The 15709-nt window shown below is 53.8% G+C and overlaps 1 protein-coding gene across 8 annotated transcripts in view; it reads right to left on the bottom strand.

Annotated features, from left to right (window-relative positions):
• Positions 1 to 15709, bottom strand: part of ADGRB1 (adhesion G protein-coupled receptor B1) — a 320747-nt gene that overhangs the window by 166929 nt on the left and 138109 nt on the right. For 6 of the 8 annotated variants that reach the window (XM_090040749.1, XM_090040747.1, XM_090040750.1 and 3 more), the window contains one exon: positions 3821 to 3928. The exons of the other annotated variants lie outside the window; for them this stretch is intronic. In XM_090040749.1, coding sequence (XP_089896875.1) covers positions 3821 to 3928 — 108 coding nt within the window. The remainder of the gene's footprint in view (positions 1 to 3820; positions 3929 to 15709) is intronic. 8 annotated transcript variants of the gene reach the window in all.

Raw genomic sequence — 15709 nt, 5'->3', positions numbered from 1 at the left:
AGCTGAGACGAAAAGGGTTTCCTATGGGAAACGTTGATCCATGGCATCGCATGAAACTTTATTGTTCTCATTGTTGGGTTTTTTTTCCCTTCAGAATCTACAAAATTACCCCGGTGCACCCAAAATATGATACACAGCATCGGTCATAAAGCAGACACATCCCTCAGAGGTGGAGCCGAGAGGAAGATCGTGAGTTCACTTAACTCCGGGACCCCAAGAAAAGAGATGAGAAGCAACCAGCCAGCCCCTCATCTCTGCAGGTTCACTGTGCAGGGTGCGGAGACCACCCCAAAACCCACCGGTCCCCTGCGAGATGCTCTGCAGAAGCTCCCTGTGCTGTCTCCCTTTCGGATCTAAAATCTGCAAGTGCCCAGCTGGCTCGTGAAAACCAGTGGGTGTGCACAAATGGGGAGCACCCAGGAGTGCCAGGCTTTCAGGTGGTGGCCACAACCCATGAGGATTTGCATTTGTATATGGGGGATCCTAGACCTGTGTGATTCAGCGCAGGTGATGGTGTCTGCTGTATCTGCGTTAGAGAGGTCTAAGCCATTCAAGCTGCAGAGGTGCAGTAACGCCCCGTTGTAAGACGTACGGTAGTCTTAGAGTCATGTTGTAGCCACGATGGTGCAGGAACTATGCAAGAGACCAGGATTTCTTAGGGCGAGAACTTTTATTGCACCAACTGCATAGCTGGGGTGGGGTTAGACAAGCTTTGGATTGCAAGACCTTCTTCACCCTTGTAAGAAATAAATGACAATCGCTGGGGAGCAAGATCAGCCTGCAGACACGGATATAACGCACGCCTTGCAAGGTGGGGTGGCCCAGTGCTGAATCCCTCTCAGTGACTTTCCATGGATACAGCAGCATTAAGCAGGAGAGAAAAGTCAGAATGAACCTCTGCAACCTCAGGCCCATCACTGCTGTAGAAACAACCATCTCGGGCCATTCCCATCACCAGATGGACGCTCCTCAATGCAGGGACGAGACAAGAGGAGGGCTTTGTGCGTGCTGTTGTGCCTCCCAACCCTCTCCCCCAGTTCAGGGCGAGTGTGGAGGAAGTGAAGGGTGCACGTGAGAGGGTCCATTAAGCCAAAGTTGGTGAATACTGCTTTGCTTTTCCACCCATTGGACCTGAGACTGTTAGACAAAGTCTGGGAGCTGCCAGGCTCCCCTGCAGTCATCAACCCATCGGCATGCTCCCAGGATGCCTTGCAATAGCTGAAAATCCTCTCCCTCCCACGTCTACTCCTCCATACAGGATCACTAGGCCGTTCTCGACAACGGAGGGCATCAAACAGCCCTGCCAGGCAGCTGCAGTGCTGCTGCGCTCAACTTGCTAGGGGCAAGTTGCTTTCCTAGCACAGCTTTCTCTACTGCCAGCACCTCGGCCGCCCTCCCCGCTCCAACCAGACAGATGGCAGGTCCCGGGAGACGCAGCTCTTTGCCTGCAGCTACAGGCTTCCCTGTAGACCCTCGTCCCCGGGATGCACTGAGAATCACACCCACGATGCCCTGCTCAGGAAACAACTGCGGGCAAATGGGTTAATTTTTTCAACACCCACCGAGCAATTACCACCTGACGTTTAGCAGCTAAGACACATCCGGAGGGACAGTATAAAAGGCAGAGGGAGGGCTGGGAAAGGCTGGGGTGTACCCACATCTCATCATCCACCCCGAACTGCTCCTCTTTTCAGGTAGGGACGGAGCTTTCTTGCCTCTGCTTCATTCCTGCTCTCGATACCAGCAGCCTGTCTCTCTTATCTGCCTCTTGCAGGGCTTAGGCTAAAAGGGAGAGAAAGGGTGGGGGGCATGGCACGACTGATGCATCCCCTTTGCTGCCCCCGTGGTGTGCAGGGAACAGAGAATTTAATAACGCGCCCTGCAAACTCATCGCAGCCTTGGGCACGTGCTTGGATCTCCACGCCGAGAGGAGAGGAGAGGCAGGCCCGCTAACAGAGGAACAAACGTCCTCTGCAGCCCTGTCTCCTCTCCTGCTCTGCTCTCAGCCTGGGCCCTTTCCCCACAGGGACAGAGAAGGCAATTTTGCATTTTGCCAGGCCCCACTTATTTTAATTGCAAGGTATCGTTCGCCTGTGGAGCTTTTGTTGTTGGGTTTGCCTTTTGGGGGGATCACTGAAGCCTCAAGGCCTGGAAAACAAATGCCCCTGAGTTGGTGCAGGCACCGAAGAGCATCAGGCCCGTCTCAGCATCCTCTAAGGGGAGTCACAACGACCTGGACTGGTGCCGCTCCGGTCTGGTTGTTGGCAGGCCGTACCTTTCCACCGCGCATCCCGCCCTCTCCTTTAAAGGAGAACGGTTTCACCTACTTAAGTAATTGCTATTGATTAACTTTCTTTTTGTTAAAGGCCAGAGTCTGCCTCCTCCGTTGCTGTAATAGCCTCAAGGCAGCCTCTCTCCTGCTGCCTGACACTGCTCTTCAGGATGGTACCCAAGGATGCACTAGCAGCCGCATTCACCCACCCTGGGGCTGGGGGGCACATCGGCACGGCCCCATGGGGCGCTCAGCAGTGCACCGCTGCTATGCATCACCCGAGGCACTGGTCCTCCTGTGGCTTTTGCAACCCGACTCAGAGAGAGAGACCCGTGCATTGCAAAGCCCTGCCGGACATCTGCCCCCTTTGCCTCCCTTCTGAGCTACCCTGGCATTTAGCTCTGCTGGGCTCTGCCCCCGGAGGGCCATTTCTGTGCCACACATCCTGCAAATAGGAAAGGAAGAGGCAAAGCTGCTGATTCGCCGTTATGATCATACCCCGTCTTGGGGGCAAAGCCACTGCATTGCGTGGCACCATCTCACGCCAGCAACACGAGACCACGTCGATAGCAGGTGTAACCCGGTGCCACGCTGCCAACTTCCCTGGGTGGAGGCTAGTTTGCATCCTCTGAGGATCGGGCCCTAATTCCCCACTCCCCGAAATCTAGGTCACCACACTGGCTCACTGCGATGCCGCCTCTCTGAGACTGTTCAAAAGCAGAGCCCGCTCCAGCAGCCTGCGGGCAATGCTTTTAACCCACAGCTGGTGTCAGCGCTGCTCAGTTACGCGCCAGCTCGAGCTCCTCCAGCAAACGGCAGCAGGGCAGAGTCAGGGAGGGCGAGGAGGAGCTGGGAACCTCGCAGGAGCGGCAGAACTGCATGCAAAGCCCCTTGGTCCATCCAGCCAGGTTGCCACTCATCACAGCAGCAAACCCAGACCCAAAACAAAAGGCCCTAGGCCAGGCTGCTCCCAGAAAGTGGGGTCCCCAGTGTGACTGACCACACTCAGACGTGAGATCCCACGTGCAACTGCAGGCCTTCAGGCACTGATGCACCCAAGGAGAGCGGCTATTGCAGGGAAGAGCATGGCCCCCGTATCTCCCAGTAAGGTCAGCTTTGGCTTAATGGACCCTGGATGACAGGAGCTGCTGATGTGCATCAGATGTACAGCCAGTGACTTGCAAGCGGGCAGGGTGAAGGCAAGCGGATTGGGGTTAGTGTATAGCATCAGTCTGGACCCCTTGGGCTCCCTACAGCCACCCCCATTCACTTCCATGGCAAAGCTGACCCTCCTCTCTCTCTCTCTCAGCCCATCTCCATCGTGCCCTGACACCATGCCGATGGGCGCCAGGACAAGCCCCGCAGAGAGAGCGGGGCGGGATGAGACTGAGTGACAACGTAGCCCCCATATCTGGGTCTGGCGGCCTGGTCAACCTCAGAAACAGCTGGGCCTCGGGAAGAGAGGAGCGAGCCAGCCACGCTACCCTGACCGCTGCCTAGTGCTCAGGTCCCCGGAGCGGGAGGCAGCCGCCTTGCTCGGGAGCTTACCTATTTGCGGTGCCGGGTACCCGTACTGCTGCAGCTCGTCGGCGTCCTCTCGCTTTCTGTTATCTGTGGACCTCAGCGATTGGCTTCTGGAATTATAGCGTCCATTGGCTATGGCGAGGCAATGGGTCATGTAAATAAACCAGGCTCACGCTGGAAGATCTTTCACTACAAGGTTACATTCGTCACACGACAACAATCAGCGACCGCCAGTTCACGAGAGCATCGGGCCCAGGAGCCCGGCCCCGGGGCTTTGCCCCCCGACCCCGCAAGAGGTGACGTCCGGAGCTGGTCCGTGACCTTTGTCCCGGGGAGCAATCCACGCAGGGGCTCTGCCAGGAGGAGCACTTGACTGCAGGGCACCGGCCTGCCCCAAAAAACAAAAGGGGCATTTCCGTGGCGGTTTGCTGACCTTATAGGCCGTGTGGCGAGCCCGTTTCTCCACCGTCCCTAAGGGGTCTGCTTACCTTTGCAATGCACTGACAAGCCTCCTCTTCCTTTGTGAGGAGCTCTGAGATCTGGGATGAAAAGCACTATCTAGAGACAAGCACGGCTGTGGGGTGATGTACCTAGTCCCTCTGAATCTGCGGCGCTCCCTCCCTCCCCCCCATCAGGGCAGGGAGGGATTGCGGGGAGAGGGCCCCTGCCATGCAATGGGCAGAGCTGGCAGATCCTGGGGCACTCAGCCCTGGGGCCTCTCTAGGGAAGAGCTGGAGCCACCGCAGCTTGAGCTAAAGGACAAAAGTCCCGATGCAAGGGCCTGTTTCACGGGCCCTAGGTGTCAGGCCATGAAGGCTTGCCGTGTGCACAGATGCACTCAGGAAAGCCCCCGGTCCCTCTGCTTCGACAGCCAATTCAAGTACCCTGAATGCTTCCCTCCTGCCTGCCTGTGTCCACACTAGATCCTCCGGTTTCCCCACCCGCCTCCGCTCAGCTCAACCTGCCGTGCAGGCAACGCCTGGGCATGCTGGCCAGCCAGGAAAGGAGACTGATGCATGCCAAAGCCTGGACCAGGGAGCGGGGAAGTGCTGGAGGAGAGATGCCCCAGGCTCAAAACTCTGCTCTCGGTGTCTCCGAAACCATTCTGCAGCATTTCAGGTTCACAAGAGAGCGAGCAGGATTTGGCCCCAGAAACTGCTTTGTTTCCAAACAGAAGCTCTGGGGACCAGGCTCTTTGCACAAAACAATCGCTTGTCCTTTCGCCAGGTAACAAAGCCATGCCGGGAAGCCTGGGAAAGCTCCTAAAAGTTAACAAAGCTTCCAGGCCCTGGCTGCTGTGAGCCAGCAGCTACCGCCAAGCGAGGGAAAGCAGAGGAGGGAGAGAGGAAGGATTTAGCAAGCCCCTGCCAGGAGCCCGCCTTCGTGAGAAGCAGCTTGGTTTGCGGGGGAGCCCAATCTGCGCTGCCTAATTAAAGGGCAGTTGGAAAGTCTCCCCCTCATCTTCTTCCCCCACAGCCACGCAACGGCAGAGCCCTGGCATGGCGCAGCCGGCAACACAAAGACCGATGGCAATGAGCAGCGTCCAGCTGCGGCTGCCCGCTACCTCCAAGACATGCGGGATGCAACACTTGAGGTACCACTTAGTCCCGATCCTGAGCTGTGGGCGGCATGGGCCCAGCCTCCATCTCAGACTGAAATGCTGCAAAATCCATTGATATCCTACCCTGGGATTTTGGCCTCTACCTACCCTTGACCCCACCCTCCTGACCCTCCCTTGTTATGCCCCCAGTTCAGCCCTCATTAAGCCTCCAGGCTGAAATGGGTCAAAACCAGGAGGATCCTATAGTCATTTGCAGGTGTCAGTGAACAGGGCAGGCCCACGGAGGTCACGCAGACTGGGAGCTGAGCATGAGGGAGGGATATGGGGGGTTAATGGGGACCTCAGAAGCCGTCACAGGGATCATGAAGTTAAAAACTCAGGTTGCGTCTACACATGCGCTTTAATGCACATTAGTCTATTTAATGCGCATTAAAGCATCACAAAAAACCTGTGTTCTTTAGCTAATGTGCATTAAAATAGGCTAGTGCACACTTTTCTAGTACTTCACAATGGAAGTACTAGATTTAATGCGCATTACCAAACACATTAATTGAATCAGAGCTTAAAGCACCTTGTATTTTGGGGCACGGGGTTGAGCAGACAGAAAAAAACAAAGGCAATTCCATCTATCTCCCTTGTTTCCCATATCATTGGCAAGGATTTTCCAGAGCTGAGACACGGCTGCTGTCTCAGTGACTCGGGGATGCAGGGGGGGTCAGGAAGGCCAAGGCGGAGATGGGACTGGGACGAGCAACCCAGATCAAGGACAACAAGAAGTCCTTTTTTAAATACACAGGGGGCAAAAAGAAGGTACCGGGTAACGTGGGGTCCCTGCAAGACACGCTAGGAAATTTGGTTGTCACACCAGCTGACAAAGCTAACATATTTAATGACTTCTTTGCCTCCATTTTCCTGAGCAGGGACTGAATCAGCACCCCCCCAGGGGAGGCGCACCCAGGCCAAGGGTTAGTGAGGATCTAGTCAGGGAATGTCTGGAGGGACTGGATGTATTTAAATCAGCGGGTCCGGACGATCTCCACCCCCGAACGCCAAGGAAATTAGCTGCGGTCATTGCGGGACCCCTGGCACGGCTGTACAAGCACTCGTGGTGCTCTGGTGTGCTGCCAGAGGACTGGAAGAGGGCCAATGTGGTTCCCATCTTCAAAAAGGGGAGGAAGGACCCAGGGAACTATAGGCCAGATAGTTTTACCTTGATCCTGGGCAAGCTTTTTGAGACAATTATCCTGGCACATGTCCATGAGGGCCCAACAGGGGAGATTATGCTCAGGGGCAATCAACACGGGTTCATCAGTGACAGGTCCTGTCAGACCAACCTGGTGGCCTTCTACGACCAGGTCACCAAATCCTTAGATGCAGGGGTAGCAGTGGACATCGTCTTCCTGGACTTCCAGCAGGCCTTCGACACTGTCTCTCACCCCGTTCTCATTAAGAAACTGGGGGCTGTGGTGTCAACACCCCCACAGTCAGATGTGTCGCCAGCTGGCTGGAGGGAGCACTCAGAGAGCGGTGGTGGACGGGTCACGTTTGGCCTGGAGGGATGTGGGCAGTGGGGTCCCCCAGGGCTCGGTCCTTGGGCCCACACTGTGCAACATTTTCATCAGTGACTTGGACGAGGGGGTAAAAAGCACCTGCTCAAATTTGCTGATGACACTAAGATGTGGGGGGATGTGGGCATGCTAGAAGGAAGCAACAGGCTACAATCAGACCTAGACAGGCTACAAGGGTGGGCGGATGTGAATAGGATGGGGTTCAACACAGACAAGTGCAAAGTGATGCACCTGGGGAGGAAGAACCGGCATCATACCTACAGGTTGGGGAACTCCCTTCTTGTCAGGGCAGAGGCAGAAAAAGATCTTGGAGTCATCATTGATGCCAAGATGAACACGGGCCGGCAGTGTGGGGACACGGTCAGGAAGGCCAACCCCACCTTGTCGTGCATCCACAGATGCATCTCGAGCAGGTCCAGGGAGGTGATCCTCCCCCTCTACGCGGCGCTGGTCAGGCCGCAGCTGGAGTACTGCATCCAGTTCTGGGTGCTGCACTTCAGGAGGGATGTGGACAACATGGTGAGGGGCCAAAGGAGGCCACTTGCATGGTCAGGGGCAGCAGGGCAGGCCCTATGAGGAAAGGCGACAGGACCTGAACCTGTTCAGCCTCCACAAGAGAAGGCTGAGGGGGGTCTAGTGGCCTGTTACAAACTAGTCGGGGGGATCAGCAGGCATTGGGGGAGTCCCTGTTCCCCCGAGCACCGCCAGGAGTCACCAGGAATAACGGTCACAAGCTGGCAGAGGGGAGATTCAGACTAGACATCAGGAGGCGCGACTTCATGGTCAGGGCAGCTAGGGTCTGGAACCAACTTCCAAGAGAAGTGGTGCTGGCTTCTACCCTGGGGGGCTTTTAGAGGAAGCTAGATGAACATCTTGCTGGGGTCGTTTGACCCCACTACTCTTTCCTGCCATGGTGGGGGGTCAGACCCCTACAAACTATGAAACTATGACATGCTTGGATGCTGCAGCAAAACTCCCTCCTGTGTAAGAGGCCTCAGCACTATCCTTCCCCCAGATGCAGACCCACTGAGCACCGTGCGGGCAATAGGGCACGGACCCCTCTCAGAAATCCAGCTCCCAATGCTGATGTGGCACTCAGGGTGCCGAATCCCGGTGGACCCCTGACCCTGGCCTACAAGTGCGGAGGCAGGAGACATTACCTGGATGGGTGGTTTGTGCAAAATGTTCCTCGTGTCTCTCCAAGCCCCTCCGGCAACTGCAGCAACCGGTTTGAGGATGCATCTGCCTAGTCTCACTGGGGCTATTTTCTGGGCTGCTCCACAGCCTTTTACACCACGGGGCTCTCGTGCTGTCTCTGCAGGAAACGCCTCCTAACAGCTGCTCTCAGACTCAGAGGAGCAACATGATTACTGCAGCTCCCCCACTGACGTGACCAGTCAGGGCTGCCACCTCTCATCCCAATGAAAGTCAAGCAGCACAGACAACCGGCCACTCATACCCAAAAGAGTGCACCCCAACCCAGCCACTCCCCTGAACTCAGCAGGGGACACTAGTGCCAGAGTGGAGTAGCCGAGGAGCAAACTGGACCTTAGGTTCATATGCAATAGGTGCATCTACACATTCATTAATGTGCTTCTGCTAATGCACATTAAATTTAGTACCTCTGTGTTGACATCCTAGAAAAAGGCACATTATCTTAGTTTAAGGTGCATTAGTGAAAGTGCACTTTTTTGTGATGCTTTAATGAGCATTAAAATAAGATAATGTGCTTTAAAGTGCACATGTAGATGCACCCACTGCCACCATTTGCCCTGGGCCTTGTTGAGCTCCAGGTAGAAGGACCCAGAGAAACAGATAGACTGGAGTTAGGGTGAACTAGCCCCCCCATGGCTGGATGTAGCCAGCATGCAGCCAAGTCAAGTCATATTGGCTCCATGTTATGTGGGGGGTACTACATAAGACATGGGGCCCAGAGTCGGCAGGGATTCAACCTCCGCTCCACAACATAGCACGCGGAGAGGAGCTAGGTGAGGATCCAACTCTGTCCCTGTATTATTTTGGGTCTCACGGATAGCCATGCTCTAGGTGTAAGCCGCCTGTGAATGAACTGCATGGACAGTGCCCAGACCGCTGGAGAAATAACAGAGGGGGATTGCACCTAAAAAACCACAGCTGAAGGAGGGACCTAGGAAGCAGAGATGCTGAAAGAGACCTCAAGGCTGGACCGTGACTGTGGCAGAAAGCCACCTTGTTTCTCCCCAAAATCTCTGCCCTGTGACACTGTGACTAGTGAGACTCTGCCCTGTGAGACTGTGGCCGGTCTCTTTAGGTGACTTGAACTGGCTGCATCCCTGGGGGAGGGGGGAAACCTGCTCCCTCGGCCTACCTGACTTGCATCAATTATCTGGGTGGGGGGTTTCTACCTGGGGAGCTGGAATCTGCCTGGTAACAGGTGATGTATTTCGAATTGGTTGGCTGACAGCCAACTGGGGCTGACCTCCACTGGACCAGGTGAATGAGGTCCCAGGGGCTATACAGGTTGGGAGGGGGAGGAGGCTTGCTCTTCTCTCTTCGGCCATGAGGTGAAGCAGCAGGGGAGACAGAGGAGCCTTGCCATCGGGACCCAGCTCTCTCTCTCACCCCCAGACTCCAGAGGGGAAACGGGAGAACTCTGGAAGATGCTTGTGAGTAAGCTACTCAATCGGATTAGCTATCTAGCTGGCAGTAACACAGATGCGTGATCAAAAGGCTACCTCAGCCACACTGTTTGCTCTCTAGGATTTCTAAGATATTGCTCAACCCTGTACCCTAGTTTCCCCTACCCCCTGTAATCAATAAAGTTCTCCTTTTTGACCGGTGTGGGAGACTTATTAAGGGGTGGGTCTAAATTACGCCAGAGAGACCCCTTAGGTCTGCGGACTAAGGGAGACTTTACTTTTTGCCCCCTGACTTGGGGAAGTGCCCCGAGTGCCTGTACTGGGTCGAGTACCCGTAGGACATTAGGCCTGTGTTTCCCCGAGGACACAGGGCCGAGACAGTCCCTTCTCGGGGTGGTGGCGGCACGTTACCCCCAGACTAGCGAGCGTGCTCCGCGAGAGGGGTCGGCCGAGCATAAGGCGCTCCTAGGGAGGCATTCGGAGTCTGGAAGGTGGTCAGGCGCAGGGGGGTGGGCGGCTCAACGCAGGAGCGCCCCCTACTGGCCCACCACAGTGACGTGAATGAGATGGAGGTTTACAGCCTGTCTGAAGAAGAGGAGGCTGCCAATGCAGAGAGAGCACATCATCCGTGCCTGTGTGCTCACAGCTGGAGAGCCACTTCCTGCAGGCCCGTTTCTGCACCTCGCTGCCAAAAAGACACCAAGCAAATAGAGGAGAGTCCAGAATAGGGCATCAGATATGCTCAAAGGGCCGGAGCACTGGATTTCATAGAAACATAGGGCTGGAAGGGACCTCCAAAAGTCACAACCAGTCCAACCCTCTGCCTGAGGAAGCATTGCCCCTATCCAAACCATAATCTAACAGCGGTCAGGGTGTTGATTATGAACCACTTAAAACAAGGGCCACTGATACATCTCAATGGGGCAGATGCTGGAGAAGGAGAGGTGGCAACAAGGAGTCACGGGATACAGCTAAGAAAAAGGGATTCTCCAGCCCGTCTTCATGCACAGACAGAAGACGTGTCATTCCCTTGAAGTCAAGGACCCCGTGATGATAGACCAGGCAAAAATCTGGCCTGGGTTTCAATCTGAGCCCCTGAAACTGCTGGTTCTTTGCATCATCAGTGAGTCCCCGTCACGAAACACGCTGCTGAAGGCAAGAGGCAATTAAGCTATAGCAGCTAGTGATGCACAGGACAAGATGCTGCTCCATGTTGCAACGACTCTCAGCCTTGCCTGCAAAAAACAGCCGGGCTCTCGGTGCACACGCACAATGTCTCATCATTGTTGGTGGTTCCAGCAGAAAGGCTATTTTTAATGAAGGTTGGGGGCGGCGGTAGAAAGTGAGGATGAGCCGCGGCCCTTTGAATGTCAGCGCAAACATATGCATGTCTCCATATATATTGATTTTAAATGCTATAGCGTGAGGGCCACATCCTGATCTCCGCTGCATTAATGTAAAGGCAGAGGCGGCCCGCTGAAATCAAAAAGGTCCCTCTAGATCTGCCGGCGTGTACTGGCGGCAGAATCAAGCCCTGATTGTCTCTGGAACGTGAACGGAGAAGTCTGGGAGCTGCAAATTCAGAAATGTCAGCTCTGGTTTGGCACTGCCTTCCCCAGACTGGATGGCACCATTTCAGCTGGCTCGGGGGCAGGTTTTCTTCCCTGGGAACAAGCACAGGCTGTCTGCATCTTTGAGCTCTCCTAGGTTTGCAGCGCTGCTAAGCTCTGGCATTGGCATCGGGCTGTGATGCACCCTCCCTGCTACCTTCCCCCATGCACTGATGCCACCCAAGCCCGCAGTCGGCCCGGTCTCCAGAAAGGTTGCTGTACCCGGCTCTTCGCTCTCAGCATCACAGCAGAAACCCTTCGATGCCAAGGATGAAGGGGAGCATCTCACTCAGCTGCTATCATACAGCTACCTTGAGCCAAGCCCCAAAGATGGCAGAAACCTCCTCGTCTGCCCCAGGAAGGGCATGCAATTGGGTTCCTGATTTCAGGGTTGAGGGTAGTCTTATGTAGAGTTTAGATGATGGATATGTATGGGCTGGTTTGCACAGGGGTTGGACTACATGACCTCTGGAGGAGGTCCCTCTGTAGGCCCCCTCCACAACTTTTGTGAATTAAGCAGCACCCCGTTTCAAAACCTGGCCATCTCCTAGTAGTCTTCTTCAAAGGTTGTTAGGGCACCTCATGTTTCACCCTGGTTGAAAATCACTGGTTTAAAACATGAGGTTTTTGCTCTTGGACAAAATGCACAACTATCCCTGGAAGCTGGTAAGTGCCTTGTGCTGGCATCAAAGGGTGTCATTTGGCCATGAGGGCATGAAGAAAACGGGGACCAGGCCCTGCTTGTAGGCTATGCAGAGGTGACGGCAAAGACAGAGCCCCAAAGCAGTGGAAATGCCAAGCACGGCCCTAGTTTCTAAGATCTTTCAGCAGCTGCTAGCTGGCAACTCACTCATTTTGCTGCATCTGTTCATAGGATCATAGGAAAACAGGGCTGGAAGGTGAATTCATCTAGTCCAATTGTTTTTTCAATTCCAAATGACACTGAAAACTATTGCAAGTCCTCTCAGGTCTGAAAAACCAGACACCAATGTGCATATTAAATCATCCAACTAAAGGCATGGGCAGACGTTCACATGTCCTGGGATAATTTGCACTGATTTTATATAACAATGCAAATCATACTGGCATAGGGAAGGGACAGACAGCAATCCCACAGCAGTTCACACCTTGCTGTTGGGAAGTGGGTAGTTCCTCACTTGCTTTTTAACATACTACGATGGAGGCATGCACCCCACCCCTTATTCTTTTCAGGGATAATTCTCCATCAGCTTGGGCAAAGCTACCCTGGCTTAGGGAGCCACATGATGAGTCCCTTGCCTTTTTGCACTGGTATAAAACCAGGTACAGCTCATCTACACCGGCACACTTAGGCTAGATATCAGGAGGCACAACTTCACGGTCAGGGCGGCTAGGAGCTGGAACCAACTCCCAAGAGAAGAGGTGCTGGCTCCTACCCTGGGGGGCTTTAAGAGGAGGCTAGATGAACATCTTGCTGGGGTCGTTTGACCCCAGTACTCTTTCCTGCCATGGCGGGGGGTCGGACTAGATGATCTACTCAGGTCCCTTCCGACCCTAGGAACTATGAAACTATGAAACTTTTCAGCTGATTTTTAGGATGTATTTCAGGGCATCATTGGAGTAGGAGACATGCAGTAGCACAAAAGAGGCTCTGTCTACCTAGCATCCATCGCCAGGACAATGCCAAATAAAAGCAACAGAAGTCACCACCAGACCCTCAGCTATGGTAAAACATGGTCCTACCACAAGTTGCCCTGATTTGCACCAGTTGAGAACCTGAGCCAGTTAGTGCAAGAGACAGTGGTTTCCTCCTGGCCTGGAGCATTGCCAATAAACCACATACACTCAGGTCCAGCTCTTCAAGGCCACTTTGAAGGACGTCAGGGAGGGAAAGCTGGAGCAGAAGAGGGTGAGCATTTCCTCCCAGAGGCTGTGAAGATCTCTGCTCTACTCTTAGCCCACCTCCTTTACCTGGGCAGTTTAATCTTTGGTTGGTTTGTTTTTGGAGATGGAATAAGTTTCTAGGCTGCATCCCTGTCCTTTCCTTTTGCATGGCTACTTTGCAGTGCGTGCAGAAGGCCTGGCGGTCAAGTGGAGAGGGTTTGGGGTTTTTTTCCTTTTCATTCTTTGTGTTAGAAATTCAGGTCTCGTCTCCTCCGTGGTAGCTGGAGAACTAATGAAGTGAGAACAGAGACGAGCTTAAACCTTGAGCAACTCTGAGCAGAAAAGGTTTTGCAGTCACTTCCTTCAAAAAGCTGCTTTGGAGAAGGAGCATTTATGTGGCTCTGACACCTAGCAAAAGCCCGGGAAGAGCTCACAATAGCGCGCTCTGCCATGGCTGGGAAGCAGTCCAGGAAAACAAAGGCAGATTTGAACTGACACGCTTGAGATCCCAATATATATATTTATATTTAAAGAAGAAATCACACAGGCAGGGAGGATTTAAAGCTGACCCTCTTTCAGGCCATTTGTGTGTGGCATAAAGCCGCAAAAAGAGCATGCACAGAATATGTTAAAAGCCCTTTCTTCAGGTCATCTTTACGTTTGCAGAATAGACGGGAAGGAGTCACTAAAAATACACGGAGGATGTGTGGCCCCGGGCACAAATGCTCGAAGATGGTTAGAAGGGTCTTGGATGGAGGAGTCAGGATGCCACGGGGGGAAGAGTGGACGGACCTGAGCAAAGGGGCTCTGCATTGCTTCATGTTTGCTGCAATCAGGGCTCTCAAAAAATGGGCCCGCACTCCTGAAGGATGCTTCACTAGCCACAAGCCTGGTCAACACTGGAAAATCAGTTGAGTACTTCTCAATTAACCTTTAAAGTGGATTTGCCATGGTGCAGACCCTTTTATTCCGAATTAGGGTGCTCTCAATTCAGAGTCCACTAACTTTGCATCATTCGGGCCACGTTAACTCAGAATAAGAGAGGTCACATGGGGAGTCAAGGCAACTTGGCAAATTTGTTTTAAATCCACTGCTGCAGGTAATTCGGGTTAATTTTCCTAACTGCCTCCGTGCAGACAGTAGCAGGATGGGTCACATCTCACCCATGCACAGCAAAGGAATCCAAGTTGCCTGAGACCCTGGAAGTCAGTGGCAGTGCTGGGAATATAGAAACTAGCCTCCTAACCTATGTTTTGAGCAAAAAACTGCCTCTCTCTTTCTGCTGCACAGAGCCAAGGGAAATGAGTGCTCACTAGGACTTCTGCTGTGGCTAACACCACTTATTCTGCACCAGTACGACCAGCATCCAGCGCCCTGGTATCAATGGTCTGTCAGCATCTTAGCTCAGGGCCACCTCACCCCATTCAACATCATGGCTATGTGATTCGTGTTAATGCAGCTTAGCTCTGCCCCTTCTTTAGGGAGTGAACCCACCTATCAGTGTTTACAAGTCAGCTGCTGTGTTGTCAGGGTCGATGGCAGTTTTCCAAAGAATTTAGAATATGGATATGTACGGGACGGTTTGGAAAGGGATGGTGGAAGGGTGGGGGATAGTAAATATGATGGGGGGTAGGGCTAGGATTCAGAGAGACCTCAATAGATTGGAGTATTGGATCTAAAGAAATCTCAGGAGGTTCAACAAGGACAAGTGCAAAGTCCTGCACTGGGGAGGGAGCAATCCCCTGCACTGGTGCAGACTGGGGGGTGACGGGCTGGGCAGCAGCTCTGCAGAAAAGGAGCTGGGCGGACAGGGGACAAGAAGCTGGACAGGAGCCAGCAGTGTGCCCGTGGTGCCAAGCAGGCGACCGGCATCCTGGGCTGCATCGGCAGGAGCGTTGCCGGCAGATCGAGGGCAGTGATTCTTCCCCTCTATTCAGCACTGGGGAAGCCACATCTGGAGTCCTGTGTCCAGCTGTGGGCTCCCCACTACAGAAAGGATGTGCACAGGTTGGAGACAGTCCAGTGAAGGGCAACAAAAATGGTTGTGGGGCTGGGGGACAGGATTGGTGAGAAGAGGCTGAGGGAAATGGGCTAATTTAGACTGCAGAAAAGAAGACCGAGGGGGATTGAACAGCAGCCTTCACCTCCCTGCAGGGGGGCTGCAAAGAGGATGGCGCTGGGCTGGTCTCAGTGGGGGCAGACGACAGGACAAGGAGCAATGGGCTCAAGCTGCAGCAAGGGAAGTTGAGGCTGGATATTAAAAAAACACTTCCTGAAAAGTAATAAAACACTGGAAGACATTACCCAGAGAGGTGGTGGAGTCTCCATCCTTGGAGATTTTGAAGACCCGGTTGGACAAAGCCGTGGCTGGGATGATGTAGTTGGGGCTAGTCCTGCTTGGAGCAGGGGGTTGGACTAGATGTGACCTCCTGAGCTCCCTTCAACCCTCATTTTCTGTGATTCTAGGATCCCTCCTCAGGCAGGGGTTGGACTAGATGACCTCTGGAGGTCCCTTCCCTTCCTGGAGGCCCTGCTTCTCTATGATTTCCCTATGATTTCTCTGCTAATGTTAAGCTGGTTCTTTAGCTCAGGCAGTGACAAACCAGATGTTGAGAGCCAAGGTCCCAAGCCCCGAGCTCACAGCTGTTGTGCTAACTCTCTTCCACCCGGGCTCCCGCCATTAGCAGCAGCAG

Source organism: Crocodylus siamensis, chromosome 3 (assembly GCF_052110815.1).
Source record: "Crocodylus siamensis isolate JL-2025a chromosome 3, ASM5211081v1, whole genome shotgun sequence".
In the NCBI taxonomy this organism is placed as follows: domain Eukaryota; kingdom Metazoa; phylum Chordata; order Crocodylia; family Crocodylidae; genus Crocodylus; species Crocodylus siamensis.
The sequence above is the reverse complement of the archived record's forward strand: the minus strand, read 5'-3'. Positions and strand labels throughout refer to the sequence as shown.